General features: G+C 37.9%; 2 protein-coding genes across 2 annotated transcripts; both read left to right on the top strand.

Moving 5' to 3' along the window:
• The first annotated feature begins 4,574 nt into the window (after positions 1-4,574).
• Positions 4,575-15,909, top strand: LOC139109740 (uncharacterized). The gene is made up of 3 exons (XM_070669043.1): positions 4,575-4,581; positions 4,714-5,617; positions 14,727-15,909. Exons 1-3 carry the CDS (start codon positions 4,575-4,577, stop codon positions 15,907-15,909), a joined length of 2,094 nt encoding a protein of 697 aa, XP_070525144.1.
• Positions 15,910-16,201: 292 nt separating this feature from the next.
• Positions 16,202-18,259, top strand: LOC139109733 (uncharacterized). Its single transcript, XM_070669030.1, has 7 exons — positions 16,202-16,463; positions 16,674-16,844; positions 16,972-17,175; positions 17,248-17,316; positions 17,602-17,822; positions 17,895-18,054; positions 18,126-18,259. The coding sequence occupies exons 1-7, from the start codon at positions 16,235-16,237 to the stop codon at positions 18,257-18,259; spliced, it is 1,188 nt and encodes a 395-aa protein (XP_070525131.1). The 5' UTR covers positions 16,202-16,234.
• The last annotated feature ends 448 nt before the right edge of the window (positions 18,260-18,707 follow it).

Raw genomic sequence — 18,707 nt, 5'->3', positions numbered from 1 at the left:
GTTAAAACATTGTCTAAGTTTTCTAAGTGTTGGTCATTGGTATCACCTGTGACTATGACATCATCAGCTACTACGGCTACTCCATTGATATTTGCTAAAGTATTTTCTATTAATTTTTGAAAGTACCCAGGTCCCGAAGATATACCGTACATCATGTATTGACATTTAAAAAGTCCTTTATGTGTATTAATTGTTAATAAATGCTGTGAACTTTCATCTACGGGAACTTGCAAAAACGCTTCTTTTAAATCAATTTTTGAATAGTATTTTGATCTTGTTTTATTTTCTATATTTTGTGTTTGAAGTTTCGCAATTGCGTGATCGAAATTGGGTGGTGCATAGCGAATAGCTTTGAGCTGTAGGTTAACTGTAACTTTAAAATCTGCACACAGACGGACGTCACCGTTAGGTTTAATTACAGGGACCACTGGAGTGGCCCACTCACTTGTTTCAATAGGGACAATAATATTTTCCTGTACTAATCTTTTTAATTCTTTCTCAACTTTATCTTTTAAAGCAAATGGTATTGATCGTGCTAATACGTATTTAGGTTGTGCACCGTTTTTTAATTCTAATTTTATTTTACCTTTATTGAATGATCCTTTGCCCAATTCAAAAAAATTTTTATGTTTAAGTAGTATTTTATCTAATTTAATCTTACTATTATTTAATTCAATACTATAAAAATTTATTTCTTTATATAATGGCCATAGTCCAAGAGCATTTAGCCATGATCTACCTATTATCGGAGGTCCCAAAGATTTTGTTACATAGACATCTGAGCTTATCTTTTTTTGATTGGCCTTAACTGTCAGTTGTTTTAACATACCCATCGGTTTATTTATTGTTTTATCGTGGTTAATAAATTCGATATCCGCGTTATACAATTTGAGTGTATTAAAATATTTGTCTTTCAAATCTTTAGAAATAATTGACATTGCGGCTCCCGTATCAATTTCCATTTTAATTTGAACTCCATTTATTTCAACAGTCATGTACTGCGGTTCAACATGCGTTTTTCCAGGGATATAAGCGGTATTCATATTATAAATGTCTGCTTGGCCATTTCGGAATAACTCTTGTAAATCTTCCGTAATACTATCGGTATCGCTAGTTCTATTTTGAATATTTATATATCCGACGCGAGTTGTTCTGTTAAACGAATTACTTTTACATGCAGGTCTTATATGACCTTTTTTATTACATGCATAACAAATTGCATTTACGTATCTACATTTATGTGTCGGGTGATTAGATTTACCGCAACGATAACATGATGAGTATGAACGCTGAAGGTACGAAGGTTGTCGTCCTTGATAATTGCGATACTGCGGTGTGTCATTTCCACGAGACGGACTGAGTCGTTGCTGATAACAATGTGCTGATCCTCTTGAAGATGATCCTCTCGATGTTTTTGATGCTGAATTTATTGGTCTTTGTCCTGATAAAAGTTTTGCTGCTCTGTCTACTGGTCCAGTTTTCTTCTGGAAATTGTCCAATTTATAAATTTCTTCATAACGTTGGCTTGATTTATTACCTTGTTGTAATTTTTCAGCTCCTTTCTCTGCTGCTTCTGAACCCAATGCTTTTTTAAGAGCAATATCTAATTTAAGAGTTTTAATTTTTAATAGTTCGGCTTTAATAATTTTGCTTTTTAATCCAGTTATTAGTTGGTCTAATACTTGATCGTCAATGTCACCATCGCGAAATTTGCAATCTTTCGCTAATTCTTTCAATGCAGCAACATATTGAGAAATAGTTTCGTCGCTCCGTTGGATTCGTTGTCGAAATGTATTACGATGTATTAAATATGAAGCTGGTGGTTTTAAGTAATCTTTCACTATCTTGATTAATTCTTCATATGTTTTCTCTCCCGGTTTATTGGGTTTACAAATTTTGTCGATCACATCGTATGTAGCAGCATTTACTTTACTTAATAAAATTGATCTTTTCTTTGCAGCCTCAATTATATCATTTGCAATGAAATATTGTTCAATGCGATCAATGAATCGTTCCCAATCATCGTTGTCAATATCGAAATCCAAATTTGCAGAAAATTCCATGGTTTTCCGTGATAAAGTCACAAGACTACTTGACTGTTCTGTGCTTACTTTGTTTGGAGTCGGCTGTCCTGTTTCCTTGACCGTATGAGTTTTCTTTTGCTGCTCACTTTTAATAGCTTCTGGTATCTTGATTTGTTCTCCTCTGCCTGCACTAATTTCTTGTTTGATGTATGCACGTAATTCCTCGCGAAGACTACTGAGTGTATCAGCTTCTTCAATTTTTGTGTTGTTTGCTTCACAAACAAGTTTTAGATTGGTTTTGTTTAATTCTTGTATCCATGCTGTGCCAATTATGTTGGACATTTGTAAGTTTAGTTATTTTTTTTTTTAAATCCTCGTCGCCAGTTATTGTATTCATTAGGAAGGGAACGTTGTGATCACTGAGACTGTTAAACGACGACTGACTTTTATTCGCTTTGCTTACAATGCACTGATTAATATTACTATTAACCGTGCTACATTAGTAAGGCTCTACATAATAACTATTAACCGTTCTACATATACTACATATACTACACTAACAATAAATTTATGTTGAAAAACATCTGGAGAACGACTGATACTACCATATATATTTTTTTTATATGTATGCAACCGTTACATTGTGACGTATCTCAATCTGTTCTTATCGAGCAATTATGAACTATAACATATATCAAACCTTGTTTTTTCGTCAGTTGTAGCATTGCGAAATGGAGTTAAAAGAAAGGTAAAAATGGATATCCATTGTGGCGGCCGAGATGACAATCCGGTAAATTGACACTCGACGCGCCACGAGAGATGCAGCCCGGCATACATAGACGTAAGCCGTAAGGCCCAGAAGCTCGGTGGGAGAAAAGCTCCGGGCCTAGCTAGTAACGACCGCGACCGCCAGGCGGCGCGGGAGACGAAAGCTTTTTCGCGAGTCAAGAGCGGCAAGGATCGCTATATAAGCGGCATCGAGGAAGCTTGCGATATCGCCTATCCCTCGATAAGAAGATCAATTTTGAATTAAGCCTAGTAGTGCTTGTTAAGACGCACACTTCTCGATAAAAGACGAAGTGGTGCTCTGCCGACGCACACTTGGCTTGGAGACGGGGCAGTAATCGTTGCCACGAAGAAGAACTCAGCCGCATGCCGTTACCACCGGCCATAAAAGACAAGAGCCCGGAGACCGGAACGAACCGAAAACGCACTCGCAGAAGCCGAATAAAGAAGACCACGCTCACACCGGAGATACCCAGCAAACACAGATTATAAATATTATATAACCTGGAAGTAACATTTAATATAACGGATAGTTACACTGTAGTTATTTAACAGCTACATAAATTTATTTCATATGTACAATATAACAAAGTAATGTAACAAATACATTATTATGTTATTTGTATGTTATTATGAACGAACAATTATATAACTACAATGTCACATTTTGTATAACAATTGTTATTTTAATAATATATTGATGTTATATGTAACAATCGAGATATTATAAAGTTTATTCTTTATGGCTGCACTGTTGAAATGGTGTACACTAGTAGTGCAGTTGAAAAGAACAAACTTCTAGTTGCAAGCTACGCCGCGCGCAGCGCGCATGCTATCTTCTCGTTTTCCGCCTTTTCCGGTATCTGTGCGATACGTGTGCACAACGTGGTGGTGTGAAAGCAACGTTTAATACATTATACGAGGTAATCCTTATCATTTTAGCATAAATATATATATATATTAGTCTAATAATTATTGTTACTTCTTTTCCAGGTTATATTTGCGTATCATATCTTTATATAAGTAGTTATGGTTAAGTATATATGCAACACGTGCTGGCTTCGTTGGTTTCATTTAGCACAGCAGTGTGTTCAACGTGCTTGCCTATAATTCTCATAAAAGGCTGCTGTTAAATGAAACCAACGAAACCAGTACGTGTTGCATATGTACTTCATCATAACTACTTGTATAGCGAATAAGGTTAACCTCTTATAAAAGTTGAGATCTTGCACATTCAATACAATATTTAGTACAACGTTGCATTGAATGTGCATGTTTTCAATTTTTATAAGAAGATAGCCTTTTATCTTTATACGAGTATGTTAACACATTGAATAATTATTTTTATTTCTTTTTCAGATTGTATTTACGTTACGTATACTAAAATATAATTTCCATGGGTTTCATGTGCAGTACGTTTGGCATAATTATAATTAGCACAGCAGTGTGTTCAACGTGCTTGCCTACAATTCTCATAAAAGGCTGCTGTTAAATGAAACCAACGAAACCAGTACGTGTTGCATATGTACTTCATCATAACTACTTGTATAGCGAATAAGGTTAACCTCTTATAAAAGTTGAGATCTTGCACATTCAATACAATATTTAGTACAACGTTGCATTGAATGTGCATGTTTTCAATTTTTATAAGAAGATAGCCTTTTATCTTTATACGAGTATGTTAACACATTGAATAATTATTTTTATTTCTTTTTCAGATTGTATTTACGTTACGTATACTAAAATATAATTTCCATGGGCTTCATGTGCAGTACGTTTGTAATATTAATTATAATTAGCACAGCACTGCTTTTAACGTGCTTTTCCACCAGTTGCATAAAAGGTAATTCTTTTTCTTTGACATATATATATATAATACTAAAAGTATCAATGCATTTTTCAGCTTATGTGGAATTAAATTATACATTTGATATGCCAAAGGACGTACAATATATTTCTAAAAGACGAAAGAATCAATTAATTAATCGTGCTTATAATTTATGTGAAAATTCAAACTTTGTAAAATCAGTGTTGCCATATAAAGAATGTAATAGAATTATTGTAGGATGTAACAATGAACTACCATCTGAACTCGAATCTTATTCAGATAGTGTTGATTTTGATAATAGATTTCATAATTTATCTCTTAGTAGTATAGAATTAGATGTAAATAGTATTAATTATGTGGAATTAAATAATGATACTTCTTCAATTCTAATTGAAGAAGTATCATTATCAGATTCTAATAAACAGCAAAATTTATTGAAAGACTTACGTACGTTTATAATTAATCGTAACATTCCACATTGCGCTGCAAATGAATTACTTTGTATTCTTAAAAGAAATGGTTACACAAAATTACCTAATGACGTTCGATCTGTACTTGGAACACCACGAAATGTGTCTGCACGCATTCGATCTCTTGGCAAGGGTTATTATATTCATTTTGGTATTTCTGGTCTTGAAAAATCAATTCTGATGTATTCTTCATTTATAAAGAGAAATAAAGTAACATTAAATATAAATGTAGATGGTCTACCACTTTGTAAAAGTTCTACAAGTCAATTTTGGCCCATTATGGGATCATTACAAGATATACATGTTTACACATTACCATTTATTATCGGGGTGTATCATGGCATGTGCAAGCCAGAAAATGCAAATCAATTTTTAATTGATTTTATAAATGACTTTAATGTACTTTTACAAAATGGTATAACTGTTAATAATATAAAATATACTGTTGCTATTGGCGCAATAATATGTGATGTGCCTGCTAGAGCGTTTATTACTTACACAAAAAACCTGTTGCACCGCAAGGGTGCCGTGGGGTTCGTTCTCCGGAGATACTTGTAATATTTAGGAAATAAAGTCGCCTCTTTGTTTATTCTTGCTCACTTCTTTATTTCTTTCTTCCTTTTTTACACTTGTCGTTTAATTAAAGATTTCACGCGAGATACTGGTTAGCGACTGACTGTCCGGGCCGCGGCTGCCCCTATATATCTCCTACTGTTGCTATGCCAAAAATCATAGCAATCAGCGGAATCGCGGGTGGCAACCGCGACTGTCCTCGGACTTCGCGTCCCGGCCGGAAATGCCGGGTTACCTTGATCGGCGGTATTCTGCCGATCAAGCTAAATGGTCGCGCGCGTGCGACATTCCGACGTTATTCCCGAGCCTCTGTTGCTAAGGGCTCGGGATATAACATCCCTTCCCCCTAGGGAGAAGAAAAAGGGTTGAATGTTTCGTTTTTTGTTCAAGCCTTTTTCTTTTACAAATTCCCTTTCCCTCGGGGAGAAGACGTTGAGCTTGTGATACGTCTCTTTTTTTTTTTTTTTTGATTAGTTATAGTTTATTTTTATTACAATATTTTTTTCTTATTATAGTAATAATTATAATAATAGCAGTTAATACGGTTAATGTTGTACTTAATCCTACGGAATATATTATTATTGTTTTTGTTCTTGCCGCAACATTATTATTATCTAGTTCGGAACGCATTTTGTTTAAATCTAAGCTTAGTTGTAGTAGTTCGTTTTTATTTCGTACAATTGGTTCTCTTTGTATGTTTTTTAATTGTGACGTAATTTTAGCGATGTTGGTTCTATCTTTGATTGGTATCATAGTGATATTATATGTTGGTATACAAATATTAATATCGCTTTCTCCTAGAAGAGTTTTCGAATGTATTGTGAGGTCGTTTGTATTTAGTTGGCACGCGTCCCTTAGTATTATTTTACCTGATCTGATTATATTTATTTTTTTACTCGGCTTGTGTTTACATCGTAGTTCAATGGTCTGTGACGCGGTCGAGTATAGCCATGCTTGGGGCTCGTTTAGTGCTGTCCATATGCTAACATTAGATATGATATGGCGGGTCTCGCATTTCTCGGGTTGACGTCCCGGCTCGGTGAGTGCTAAGACTTCGCAAGGTGCGTTATCTGATATGTGGTACGTCGCGAAATTGTTTTCGCATATGAGTTTTTTACTTCCGCGGATACAATTATTAATTTTATCGCGGGTTAAGGTTATGTATTTGTTATTTTCTTTATCTAACGCGATATATTCATGCGCGGTTTTAATTGTTTTGAAAATGTTAGCGTGGTCATAAACGGGAAACGGTATGACTGCTTTTAATTCGTATGTCGTATCGGTGACGACTGGAAATTTAATAATTATCATCAGAGCGTTGTGATCGCGGTAATGTGCTGTAATCGATATATATTTTTCGATTTGATTCCAGTTTTTAGGATTGGTATCGAACGGGAATTGTGATCCTTCGGGTAATTGAATCGTTGCGTGTAGTAGCTCTGTTATGATTTTGTCAATCGGTAATAACCGTGTGTTAATGATGCCTTTTTTTGTCCAGGAGATAAAGTCGATGGTGTCTTGTATGTCAGTCAGTAGGTCAGTCACGAGTATTCTTAGTGTGTTAAGGTGTTCCATCATCTCCATTTGCCGCGTTACTCTATCTATCTGCTGACTTAGGAGGATGGTCGCGTTCGTTAAGACGCGGTCGTGTTGCTTGAGTTTAATCTCTAATTCTTGTATATGGCTTAGTGTACCGTTTAATATTTTAAGTTGATTTTTCGCTACGTGTTGAGTCGTTTGCTGGCTCGCAATTAGCAGTTGTAACTGCTCCTGGATGATTTTTTCGTCGTTGGCGTCCATTATGCCGAATAAAGTTTTTCCTACTGTGCCTACTAAATCTATGAGACCTCTTTTAACATGTTGGACTTCATAGGTCGCGGATAATCTATCTAATGCGGTTATTAGTTTATTATTTTGCATTGTAACCAACATTGCTAAATTATGACATTTTTCTTTTAATAATTCGCCGTTATATGCTTCATGTAGTTTATTACAAGCATTTTCCGCGTCGTCGACTTGGTTTTGTAATTTTTTAAATCTAATTTCAAAGTCGGCGATGTTTATTATTAATACTAATTTCCATGTCGTGTCGGATAGATGGAGAAGTCCGTGGTCCTCATAATATAATCCGGGTTCGTGGGTGAATTGTGTAATTGTATAAGGTGCGGCTTCGATTGCGCCCTTCGCGGTGGTGAACGTTAATCTGAAATGTTCACTGGTTAAGTATGTGTGTGTAAAGGTGTTAGCATATCGTGCTGGATAGGTGTGTGAGTTCGCGGGTCGTCTTCATCGTGGGAATGAAGATGCAGCGTCGGCTAAAAGTACGTACTTTTTATCTTTGGTATAGGGTTCTATGCACGGATAACAATTACTTTCTTGGAGCTTTGGTTTATCAAAATTCGCTCTCGGCTTTAGCGTCAAAGTTTTTGTTCGTCTCGTTAGTAAGTCTCTGACAGTCGTGACGGTAACTTTAATTTGAAGTCGGTTTTTGTTGTTTTGTTTTTTTTTTGTAAAAAAGAAAAAAGGGAGAAAAGGAAGATAGAAAGTAATTGTTAATTTGCTTAAAGTTATAAATATGTTGTATGTATGCTCGTGAAGTTCAGTATTGTTTTTTGTGTTTTTAGTGGATTCGCAGCAGTATTTTTATGTGTGCGAGGAGTGCTACTTGGCGTTCCGGCCAAGGGTGTGCTCTGATTGTGTAGGGCTGCGGGCCCGACATCGGGTGCGCTATCTCTGGCACCGCCGGGAGCCGTGCCTGGTGATGCAGACGACGCGGGATTTAGAACAGCGGCAGGTGGCTGTTATCCCTGGGGCTTATATTGGTAAGTAGAAGTATATATACATTTTTTTTTTTGCTTATTGTCTAATTTGTTTTTTTTTTTTTGCTTATACTTAATGTTCTATGAACGCTTTTAGTCTGTTCGCATGCACTTTTATTATTTTTCTGCCTTTTCTTATGCTAAAGTTAACATCGCTATGCTTTTGTACTACTATGTACGGTCCTATCCACAGCGCATCTAATTTCTTGGACCGGCCGCGTCGAACCGTTTCGTCGTAAAGAAGAACGGAATCTCCGACTCTGAATTCGCGTTTTCGGGAATCTTTGTCGTAATTTTCTTTCGCTTTTTCCTTCTCGGTTTTCGCGTGATCGTGTGCGAGGGAGTTGGAGGCCCGTAATCGTTCGCGTAATTCATTCGCATAGTCGTCATATGAATACGTTTCTTTCGGCGCGGTCTTCAGTGCTGTCGGTAATGTAGCACGATGTCCGTAGATAAGTTCGAAGGGGGTTAATCCGGTTGCCGTATGCGGGGTTGTGTTATATGTGAACATTGCATATGGCAACCATTCATCCCAATCGGATTGATCTTCGTCGATGTAATGTCGTAGGTACTCGGCCAGTGTTCGATGCGATCGTTCGAGTGCGCCGTTAGTTTGCGGATGATATGCAGTCATTTGTATTTTTTCCATCCGTAGTAGTTTACAAATGTTTTTGAAAATACTGCTCGTAAAATTTGTTCCTTGATCGGAAAGAACGTATTCCGGTATCTCGTGTTCGAAAATTATTTAAGTCACGAACGCTTTTGCTACGGTCGCGGCTTCTTGGTTCGGGATAGGGATCGCTTTACTAAATTTCGTGAGATTGTCTTGAAACGTTAGAATGTATTTATTATTATTGTTCGTTATCGGTAGCGGTCCTACTATGTCTAGGGCGCATTTTTCGAACGGTTTAGTCGGCGTGTCTGTGATTATTAGCGGCATTTTTGTCTTCTTTGATAACTTATTTTTCTGGCACTGTTCGCATTTCTTTATGTATTCCTCTATGTCTCTTCGCATGCCTGGCCACTCATGCTGTAATCTGATGCGGTGTAGTGTACGTGTGATGCCTTGGTGTCCGCCTATTGGTGTGTCGTGGTATTCATGTAAGAGCTTCGCTTTTTCTTCTGTTGAATATGTGTTCTTTTCTTTTAGCACATATATTGGGAGCTTTTCTTCTTGCTGCGGGGGGTTTCTGCTAAGCGCATCCGCGTTCGTGTTCTTCTTCCCGTCTTTATGGACTATTTTGTAATTATACTCTTCGAGTTTCAATCTCCACCTTATCAGGCGGGACCCAGGATCATTTACGTTGAACAGCCAGATCAATGGTTTGTGGTCTGTTACAATCGTAAATGTTGTTCCATAGATATAGGGTCGGAAATGTTTCACCGCCCATACTATCGCGAGTAGCTCCTTCTCTGTCGTGCTGTAATTTCTTTCGGCCTTGTTTAATATACGGCTTGCATATGCAATCGGATGATCCTTTCCTATCTCCCCTTGCGAGAGGATGGCTCCGATTGCATGATCCGAGGCGTCCGTTGTGACGATAAACGGGCGCGTGAAATCGGGGTATTTAAGTATCGGTGCGGTGGTTAAATTTTCCTTTAATATTTCGAACGCATTCTGTTGGTCCATTTCCCATCGAAATTTTTCGTCCTTTTTCGTGAGCGTTGTCAATGGTTTCGCGATTTTCGAGAAGTCTTTTATAAATTTCCTATAGTATCCGGCTAATCCGATAAATGATTGTACGTCTTTTAACTTTTTTGGTACCGAAAAATTTTTTACCGCGAAAATTTTGGAGGGATCGGGTCGAATTCCATTTTCGGTTATTAGATGTCCGAGATATAGTACTTCCTTTCGTAAAAATTCGCACTTGTCCGGTTGCAATTTTAAATTATTTTCTCGTAAACGTTTGAAGACGGCTTCGAGTCTCTTGTTGTGTTCCTTTAGCGTTGATCCGTAGATGACTATATCGTCTAGATACACGAGACACTTGATACCGTGTAGGCCCGATAAGACCGAGTTCATCATGCGCTGAAATGTTGCCGGTGCATTTTTAAGTCCGAAAGGCATCCTGTTAAATTCATAATGTCCCTCGGGTGTAGAAAACGCGGTTTTCTGTTTATGCTCTTCCTTCATCTGGATTTGGTGGTATCCTGATGCCAAATCCAGGGTCGTAAAATACTTCGCGTGCCCGAGTTGATCGAGTATATCGGTCATATTTGGAATAGGGAAGGAATCGCCTATTGTAATGTCGTTTAGCTTTCTAAAATCGACGACTATTCTTAGTTTCGATTTTCCGGATGCGTCGGCTTTTTTGGGGACCACTAGTATGGGTGCGTTCCACTGACTTGCGCTGGTTCTTATAATTCCTTCATCGAGCATCTTCTTTACCTGCTCCCGTACTTTTACCTTATGTTTTTCGGGCAGTCGGTAAGGGCGGCAGCTAATTGGCCTACTTTCCTTTTCCGTGATAATTTCGTGCGCGACAGAGTCAGTAAAGGAAAGCGGGTCGCCTGGCAATTGGAAAATGTCGCAAAAGCTTTCGCAGATTTTTAGCAATTCACCTTTTTCTTCTTTATTCAAGTGTTGGATTCTAAGCTGCTTTTTAACTTGCTCTCTTCGCTGCTGCACTGCGGCTATATTTGGCTTATCTTGTAACGCGAGCGCGCTGACCGTGCACAATTGTGGCTCCGCTTCTATGTGTACGGCGGGTGTATGGAATGGCACGGCTGTGTCTCGTGTGTTTAAAATGCTTATGGCACAAGTATTATTTTCGGGGGCCACTAGACAATTGCCTATGAACACGCCGGGTTGAAGTTCATCGGCATATATTATTCCGATCTGGTTGCTGTCGGTGACGGCTTGTATTATTGTTTCGCTTCTCGGTGGTAGCGTCGTGCGTACGTACGGTTGTAGCGGGATCGCGGCGCGGTTAATTATCAGAAGCCCGTTCTCGACGTCGTATGCGGTGCGTTGCGCTTTAAGGAAATCCATCCCTAGTATCCCGTCGTATGCGATGGGAAATTCGTCGGGCACCACGTGCATAACGTGCGAGATCGTACTGTCTCGCAAGTAAATTAACACGCGAGTTGTTCCTATTGTTTGCGCCTTATGTCCGGTCACACCAGTTAGGGCCATCGATTCAGTATAAATCGGTGTATCGCCCTTCAGCTTCCCCACTTTGACGAGGGTGATAGCAGCACCGGTGTCCAGCAAGAACGTCATTTTCCCGCCCGTGGCTTGCAATACGGGCAGGGTGACGAGATCCAAGTGACGATTTTTGTTGTCGTCTGAGATATGCGACACTTGATAATCTCGCGCGGGCCGCGTCTCATAACGTGCCTCGTTATCTACGCGCGTGTCGTCGCGTGTCGGTTGTCTCGTAGGCGCTCTCGCTCTCTCCTCCGGTAAGGTTGAATGTACCGTGGTCGTCCGTCGGGGTGCTCGCGGGGGAGCTCGGTTATCGCGTCGTGCTCCTTGCGATATCTCGCTGTCCCTTTTTAACTTGCGGCATTCTTCGCGCGTGTGATATGGCTTGTTGCAGTAATTGCAAAATTTGTCCGTGGTACTAACGCGCGGTGTATATTCGGCTCTGGGCAAACCGTACCTGGGCGCGTACCTGCCGGTGCGGCACAGAAATCCCGGGTGCCCCTGCCTCCCGCATCTGTTGCATGTGGGTACGGGGGGGGCGGGTTGCCGGGGTGCGCGGGAAGTTTCGCTCGATGTACGCTCGCTCGTTGTATGCGCGTAGGGGTGCGCTACGCTGCCTTTCTTCCGCTGCAGCTCCTGCTATCGCTTCTTGTAGCGTCCTGTAGTTTCGAGACCGGACGATTGTCTGCAGATGCGGCAGCAGACCCGTCTGGTAATTGTTCAGCACTTGTTTCTGGAGCGAGTTCCATATCCCGCGTTTTTCGTCCGCCGTGTAGCTGGAGCCTTCGCTCAACGCGTCATATAGCTCGGTTACTAATGTGTCGGCTCGGGTTCCGTATGCTTGCGCGCTTTCTCCCGTACGCTGACGTAGCTGGTTGAATTCCAGCTGGAGATGGGCTGTACCTCGTCGCTGCACGTAACCCTCTTCGATTTCGCGTATGAATTGCGCGAAGTTTAGAATTTGCTTTGATTCGAATCGCGAGAGCGCTCGTCCCGTAAGTTTTGTGTAGAGTATAGCCGTCAATAACTCATCCACGTCTTCCGGGTCTACTTTTCGCGCCGCATATTCGCATGCTTTAATAAACTTTTTAACGTTGTTTTCGCTCCCGTCGAACGAGGGTATAAATCCGATTGCGTTTTGCAGTGTTAAGTATTGCCGCGGGTTGTTGAGAGAATGCCGCACATCTCTTTGGGGCCGTCTCGGGGGTGGCACGGGTTGCTGCAAGGAGTCCGCCGTCCTGTTGAGCCTGGCGCCGTATCTTTGCGCGAGATATTCGTTTTCTAATCTTTCTACTCTCGTTGCGGTCAGTGATATCGCGTCGAGTATCGTGAGCATCGCGTCGTCGCGCGTCGTGCCGCCTGGTCGCGAGATTGGCGAGGAGTGTCGACACTGCGGTTGCGTTGTATTTGTGTTGGCGCCGGGTTCCGTGTTAATGATGGAGTTTTCGCCGTGTGAGGTCCGCGCTCTCGCGCCTTCCCCGCTTGCGAGCGAGGGCTCGTTCCTTTCGCCGTTATCGGTCATCATGAATACAAATCGCTGGTCTTCGGGTGCAAATATTTCGCTCACTAGTGATCCTATTGATGATCGGCGACTTTGATTACCGGATTCCTCGGCTTCTCGGTAATTCGCGAAATTCGCGTTACCCGAATACATGGGTACAGGGAGAGAGATTCCGTTCGTGAATTCGTAAATCGCGCTATCGCGGGCCAAGATTTCGCCGTCTACCGTTATTTCGCGGATAAAACTTCGCGTCTGATTCGTTAGCCTACACGGAATTCTTTTAAAGATAGGCTGTAGGTTTTCGGGCTCGGTAATGCCGTTCAACCACGATAGGCGCGACGTGTGACAGTGTAAATAGAATTCGCCGCGGTACATACAATCTTATTCGCTTTTTCGCCCTGCATATATATATATACAGGGTGTCCCAGATCAGTGGACGATGCCGAAAATGATAGGTAGATTTAATCGAATTAAAACGAAAAGTCCTGTACCATTTTGAAAAATTCTCAATAGTTTTCAAGAAAAAAATTAATTTATGTACGCGTAAGAGCGACGAGGAAGCGTGGGCTGAGTGAGCGCGACAGACGACGGTGCCATTTCTAGTCATTCGCCTGTCGCGCTCACTCACGCGCAGCTTTCTTGTCGCTCTTACGCTTATAAATTTTATATATTTTAATTTTTTTTTCGAAAACTATTGAGAATTTTTCAAAATGGTAAAGGACTTTTCGTATTAATTCGATTAAATCTACCTATTATTTACGGCATCGTCCACTGATCTGGGACACCCTGTATATAACTAACTTACAATAACGCCGGTAACAGCATGCTGCTTGATAGCTGATGAGTCGCGATGTTCTCAGCTTGGCTGCTCGTACGCTTCTCTATCTCGTATTCGGTCTGCTTGGCTGCTTATCTGCGTGGCTGCTTATCTGCGTGGCTGCTTATCTGCGTGGCTGCTTATCTGCGTGGCTGCTGCTCGTAGTTACGCTGGTCAGGGGATGCTCAGGTTGCACGTCCGGCTCTCCCTTGCTTGTGGTCTTCTTCTATCTTCTCATTCATAAGTTGAATTCTCACAGATTTTTTATTTGTTTGTTGCAGAGGTCCCGCACTATCAGTCGGACGCCCAATAGACGGAAGGCGACGACACAAGGGCGACTAAACTCCGGGGGGCAAATCCCACCGTTGCCACCAATTTTGCACCGCAAGGGTGCCGTGGGGTTCGTTCTCCGGAGATACTTGTAATATTTAGGAAATAAAGTCGCCTCTTTGTTTATTCTTGCTCACTTCTTTATTTCTTTCTTCCTTTTTTACACTTGTCGTTTAATTAAAGATTTCACGCGAGATACTGGTTAGCGACTGACTGTCCGGGCCGCGGCTGCCCCTATATATCTCCTACTGTTGCTATGCCAAAAATCATAGCAATCAGCGGAATCGCGGGTGGCAACCGCGACTGTCCTCGGACTTCGCGTCCCGGCCGGAAATGCCGGGTTACCTTGATCGGCGGTATTCTGCCGATCAAGCTAAATGGTCGCGCGCGTGCGACATTCCGACGTTATTCCCGAGCCTCTGTTGCTAAGGGCTCGGGATATAACAAACCATTCAGGTTATTTTTCTTGTTCAAAATGTACTCAAGAAGGAGACTACATCAGATCGGTTGTTTATTTGGAAACTTGTAATACTTTACGTACTGATAATTCATTTCGAAATCGTACTCAGCCCGAACATCATACTGGTAATTCTATTTTAGAGAAACTTCCTATCAGTATGGTGTCGCAAATTCCTTTGGACTATATGCACCTTGTGTGTTTAGGTGTAACAAAACGATTAATACAATTGTGGCAAAGAGGAAAAAAAAATTTTCGATTGTCGAAAGAATATGTAAATGCAATTTCGCTTCATTTAACGGAAATAATTAAACCATATATTCCATCGGAATTTGCAAGAAAACCTAGATATATGGAAGACATTGATAGGTGGAAAGCCACAGAACTGAGACAATTTCTACTTTATACAGGTATTGTAATTATGAAATCCGTATTATCACTTTATTACAATCACTTTCTTTGCCTTAGTGTTGCTATACGAATATTAATTGATCCACAACTGTGCGTGACATTTAACGATTATGCAAAATCGTTATTATTACATTTTGTTTCAAATTATGGCAATATGTATGGTTATGAATATATATCGTATAACGTTCATAATCTCATTCATCTTGCTGACGATGTACTAATATTTGGTTCGTTAGACAACTTTAGTTGTTTCAAATTTGAAAATTATATGCAAAAAATTAAGCAAAAATTACATCAGTCAGGTAAACCTTTAGAGGAATTAGCAAACCGTATATTTGAAGAGTCACAACTTCCAATTCAACCTTGTAATGTAAAAAAATATCCTATTGTCAATTATACCAAAAATAATGAAATTTCTTATCTTCAGTTTGAAACTTTTAAAATTGCTAATAACAAATCTGATAACTGTGCTTTATTACATGATATGTCAGTCATTTTTATTTTGGAAATTTTGGAAGAGCACGGAAATATATATCTTCGCGCGCAATCCTTCTTAAATCTTGAGTCTGTATTTACTTCACCGTGTCCTTCCAAAAAGCTTGGAATATTTATGATATCAGATATTAATTCTTTTAATGTTATTAAAATTCCTGCAACACATATACAAAGAAAGTGCGTAAAAATAAAATGTTTTGATAAAAATAATAAATATGTGGCAATACCAATTTTACATTTTAATAACTAAATACATTGTACAATAAGATTTAGTATTACATGTTTTTTTTTATTCTTTTGTCTTTAATTTAAAAAAAACATAATTTTCATCTATAACGATAAGAATGGTGAGTGTAATGTTTGTACATTTATTTGAAATTCAATTTTCTATTACATGAGAAACCCTGTATATGTATAAAATAATATGTAGTCGTAACGTGTTAATAAATATATCAACACGATATGAATTCATATATATACAGGGTTCCACATGTAAAAGAAAACTTCTGTTTTTTTTAACTTAAAACAATAGTACAATATTATACATATTTACAGTAAAATAATTTATTACAGATATGTCTCAGACAATGACGGATTTTGTGGACAAAAATTACGCAGTAGTTAAATTTTTGTCGGATTGCTCTTATTCTGAAATTCCTATTGCTTGGCTTTCTAAAGAGGGTGAAGTTATGAAATGTTGGTGGCCGCCACGAAACGCAAATGCCGCAACTTTTATAACTAATTATACAAGTCCAAATACAATGACGTGGAGCTTACATGAAGTAGAATTAACAAAATATTGTTGTAAGTATTTTAACTTTTTAGTTACCTTTATTTTTATAACATATTTATTTATTAAATATATTTAAAAAACTACACTAAAACTTACTAACTACACTAAACTACACTACACTAAACTAAACTACACTAAACTACACAAAACTACACTAAAACTTACACTAAAAATTTTAAGTAATAACTGAAGATATTATATTACTTTCCTTTTTTTTACAGCTTCATTAGAATCGGCTCGAAAAAATGCGACAGATGCAAATTATCAAACTACTGATGAAGAACAATTTGGGCGAGGAAAAAGGTCACACATTCCATATAGCCGATATAGCAGTGACGTTAGTAACGATGATGAAAGTGATTCTGTTGAATCTCAGAAATATAAGATAAAAGGTACATTTTTTATTTACTTTTATAAGATATTTTCAAAACAGAACGCATTAGGGCAAGAACACATACTTTCGTATGGCGTATTAAAAGAATTTTATTAATGTTATTTAACAGAGTTTATTTATTCCAGGAAAAGTAGTTCGAGATAGAGATTTGTCTTCAAGTAATATTGGATCTTTTATACCAAAGTGTCCCGAGAACTTTGGATTGAATAATAACACATTTGGTACAGTACCAAAAAGAAGTCGCAATGAAACTTTGCCACAACAAAAAAGTTTTGCGAACAGTTATAATATTTTGACACTACCAAGTACAAGCCGTAGTGAACATAAAGGTAACACAAAATGATATATAATTTTGTCTATGTTTATTTAATACTTGTATTAATTAATAAAATAATTTTTAGAAAAGAAAAATTTAATTTTACCACCTAAAGAAAATATACAGCTTCAAGACATACCTGTAATTTTTGACAGTAAGTACTTAACTATTCATTTAATACATATATTGTGTATTTATGTATACATACGTGTATATGAAACACGCATAATCTAACAATTTTTAATTGCAATGTTTCAGTAGACAATTGTATTCCGGAGACTGCAATATCCGGGAGTATAATATAGAGGACAAAAAAATTGGAACATAAAACGTAAATATTGTTTAATTCTTTTGTAATATTTAATTTATAAAATAATTTAATTACATTATGTTTTATTTATTTGTATATAAATTTTAAAGAGTGCATGGTTTATTATAGAGACATGTGAACAAATGCTGAGGTTGCAGGCAACGACAAACATAACATTAATAGAAATAAAACAACGGTTGCAAAAAATAGAAAACATTATAAAAAGAAACGGATTAGATCCTGTAATTAATGACGGATTAATTACACAATTTTTACCTCTTGACACATTGGAGCGCATAAAGGAATTTGAGGAATTATTAAAAAATTCTGAAGAGGCAGTTGTTCAGTTCGTAAGTACATTTTATAGCAATTGTGTTTTATTTAAAAAATATTTGTTTACCAAAAATACTTTATTTTTACAGAAGGAATATTTACGGAAAACAGGAGGAAACAATCCTAAGGATAATATACATCGAGTTATGAAAAAAATATTAACAAATGAATGTGCAATGTTATGTTCTATGAAAGGAATTCGAAACAATTTTCGAATTGGTGATTTACGTATAATAAAAAATAGTCGAAGTATGTAATTATTCACTAATAAACTATACGAATATTTTTTACATTTTATTAATGTTTTATTTTTTTTTCAGAAGAACTAATTTCACGGCATGATCATTTAACAGAAGCCGAGTTTGATAGTATAGTAGCAGAATGGCTACGTTTCGCAAAACAAAGGAAGGAAAGAGAAGACAAAATAAAGGATAGAAATGACGAAAATAATTAGCGTTATGCGTAAAATATTTTAAGTAAAGTCCACAAAATCTGTTTATTATATTCTGATTATTATATGCTGTTTATTATATAGTTTGCTGTTTATTATATGCTTTGCCGTTTATTATATGCTGATTATTATATGCTTTGCCGTTTATTATATGCTGATTATTATATGCTTTGCCGTTTATTATATGCTGATTATTATATGCTTTGCCGTTTATTATATGCTGTTTATTATTGCGTTTATATATAAAAAAAATGTATTACAAAAAAGAATTTTGTAAAACAATTTATATTAATAATATAATAAAATTTGTTTAAACATTTACAACTTATGTTAATACATATATATGTTTTTGGCACATACTCTAATTTCAGAAAAGGTCTTTAAATTAATTCTAAGCGAAGCAACTGCAGAGATTGCTTCTCTTAGAATTAATTTAAAGACCTTTTCTGAA

This window comes from Cardiocondyla obscurior, linkage group LG02 (assembly GCF_019399895.1).
Source record: "Cardiocondyla obscurior isolate alpha-2009 linkage group LG02, Cobs3.1, whole genome shotgun sequence".
In the NCBI taxonomy this organism is placed as follows: domain Eukaryota; kingdom Metazoa; phylum Arthropoda; class Insecta; order Hymenoptera; family Formicidae; genus Cardiocondyla; species Cardiocondyla obscurior.
This window is presented reverse-complemented; position numbering and strand designations above follow the sequence as displayed.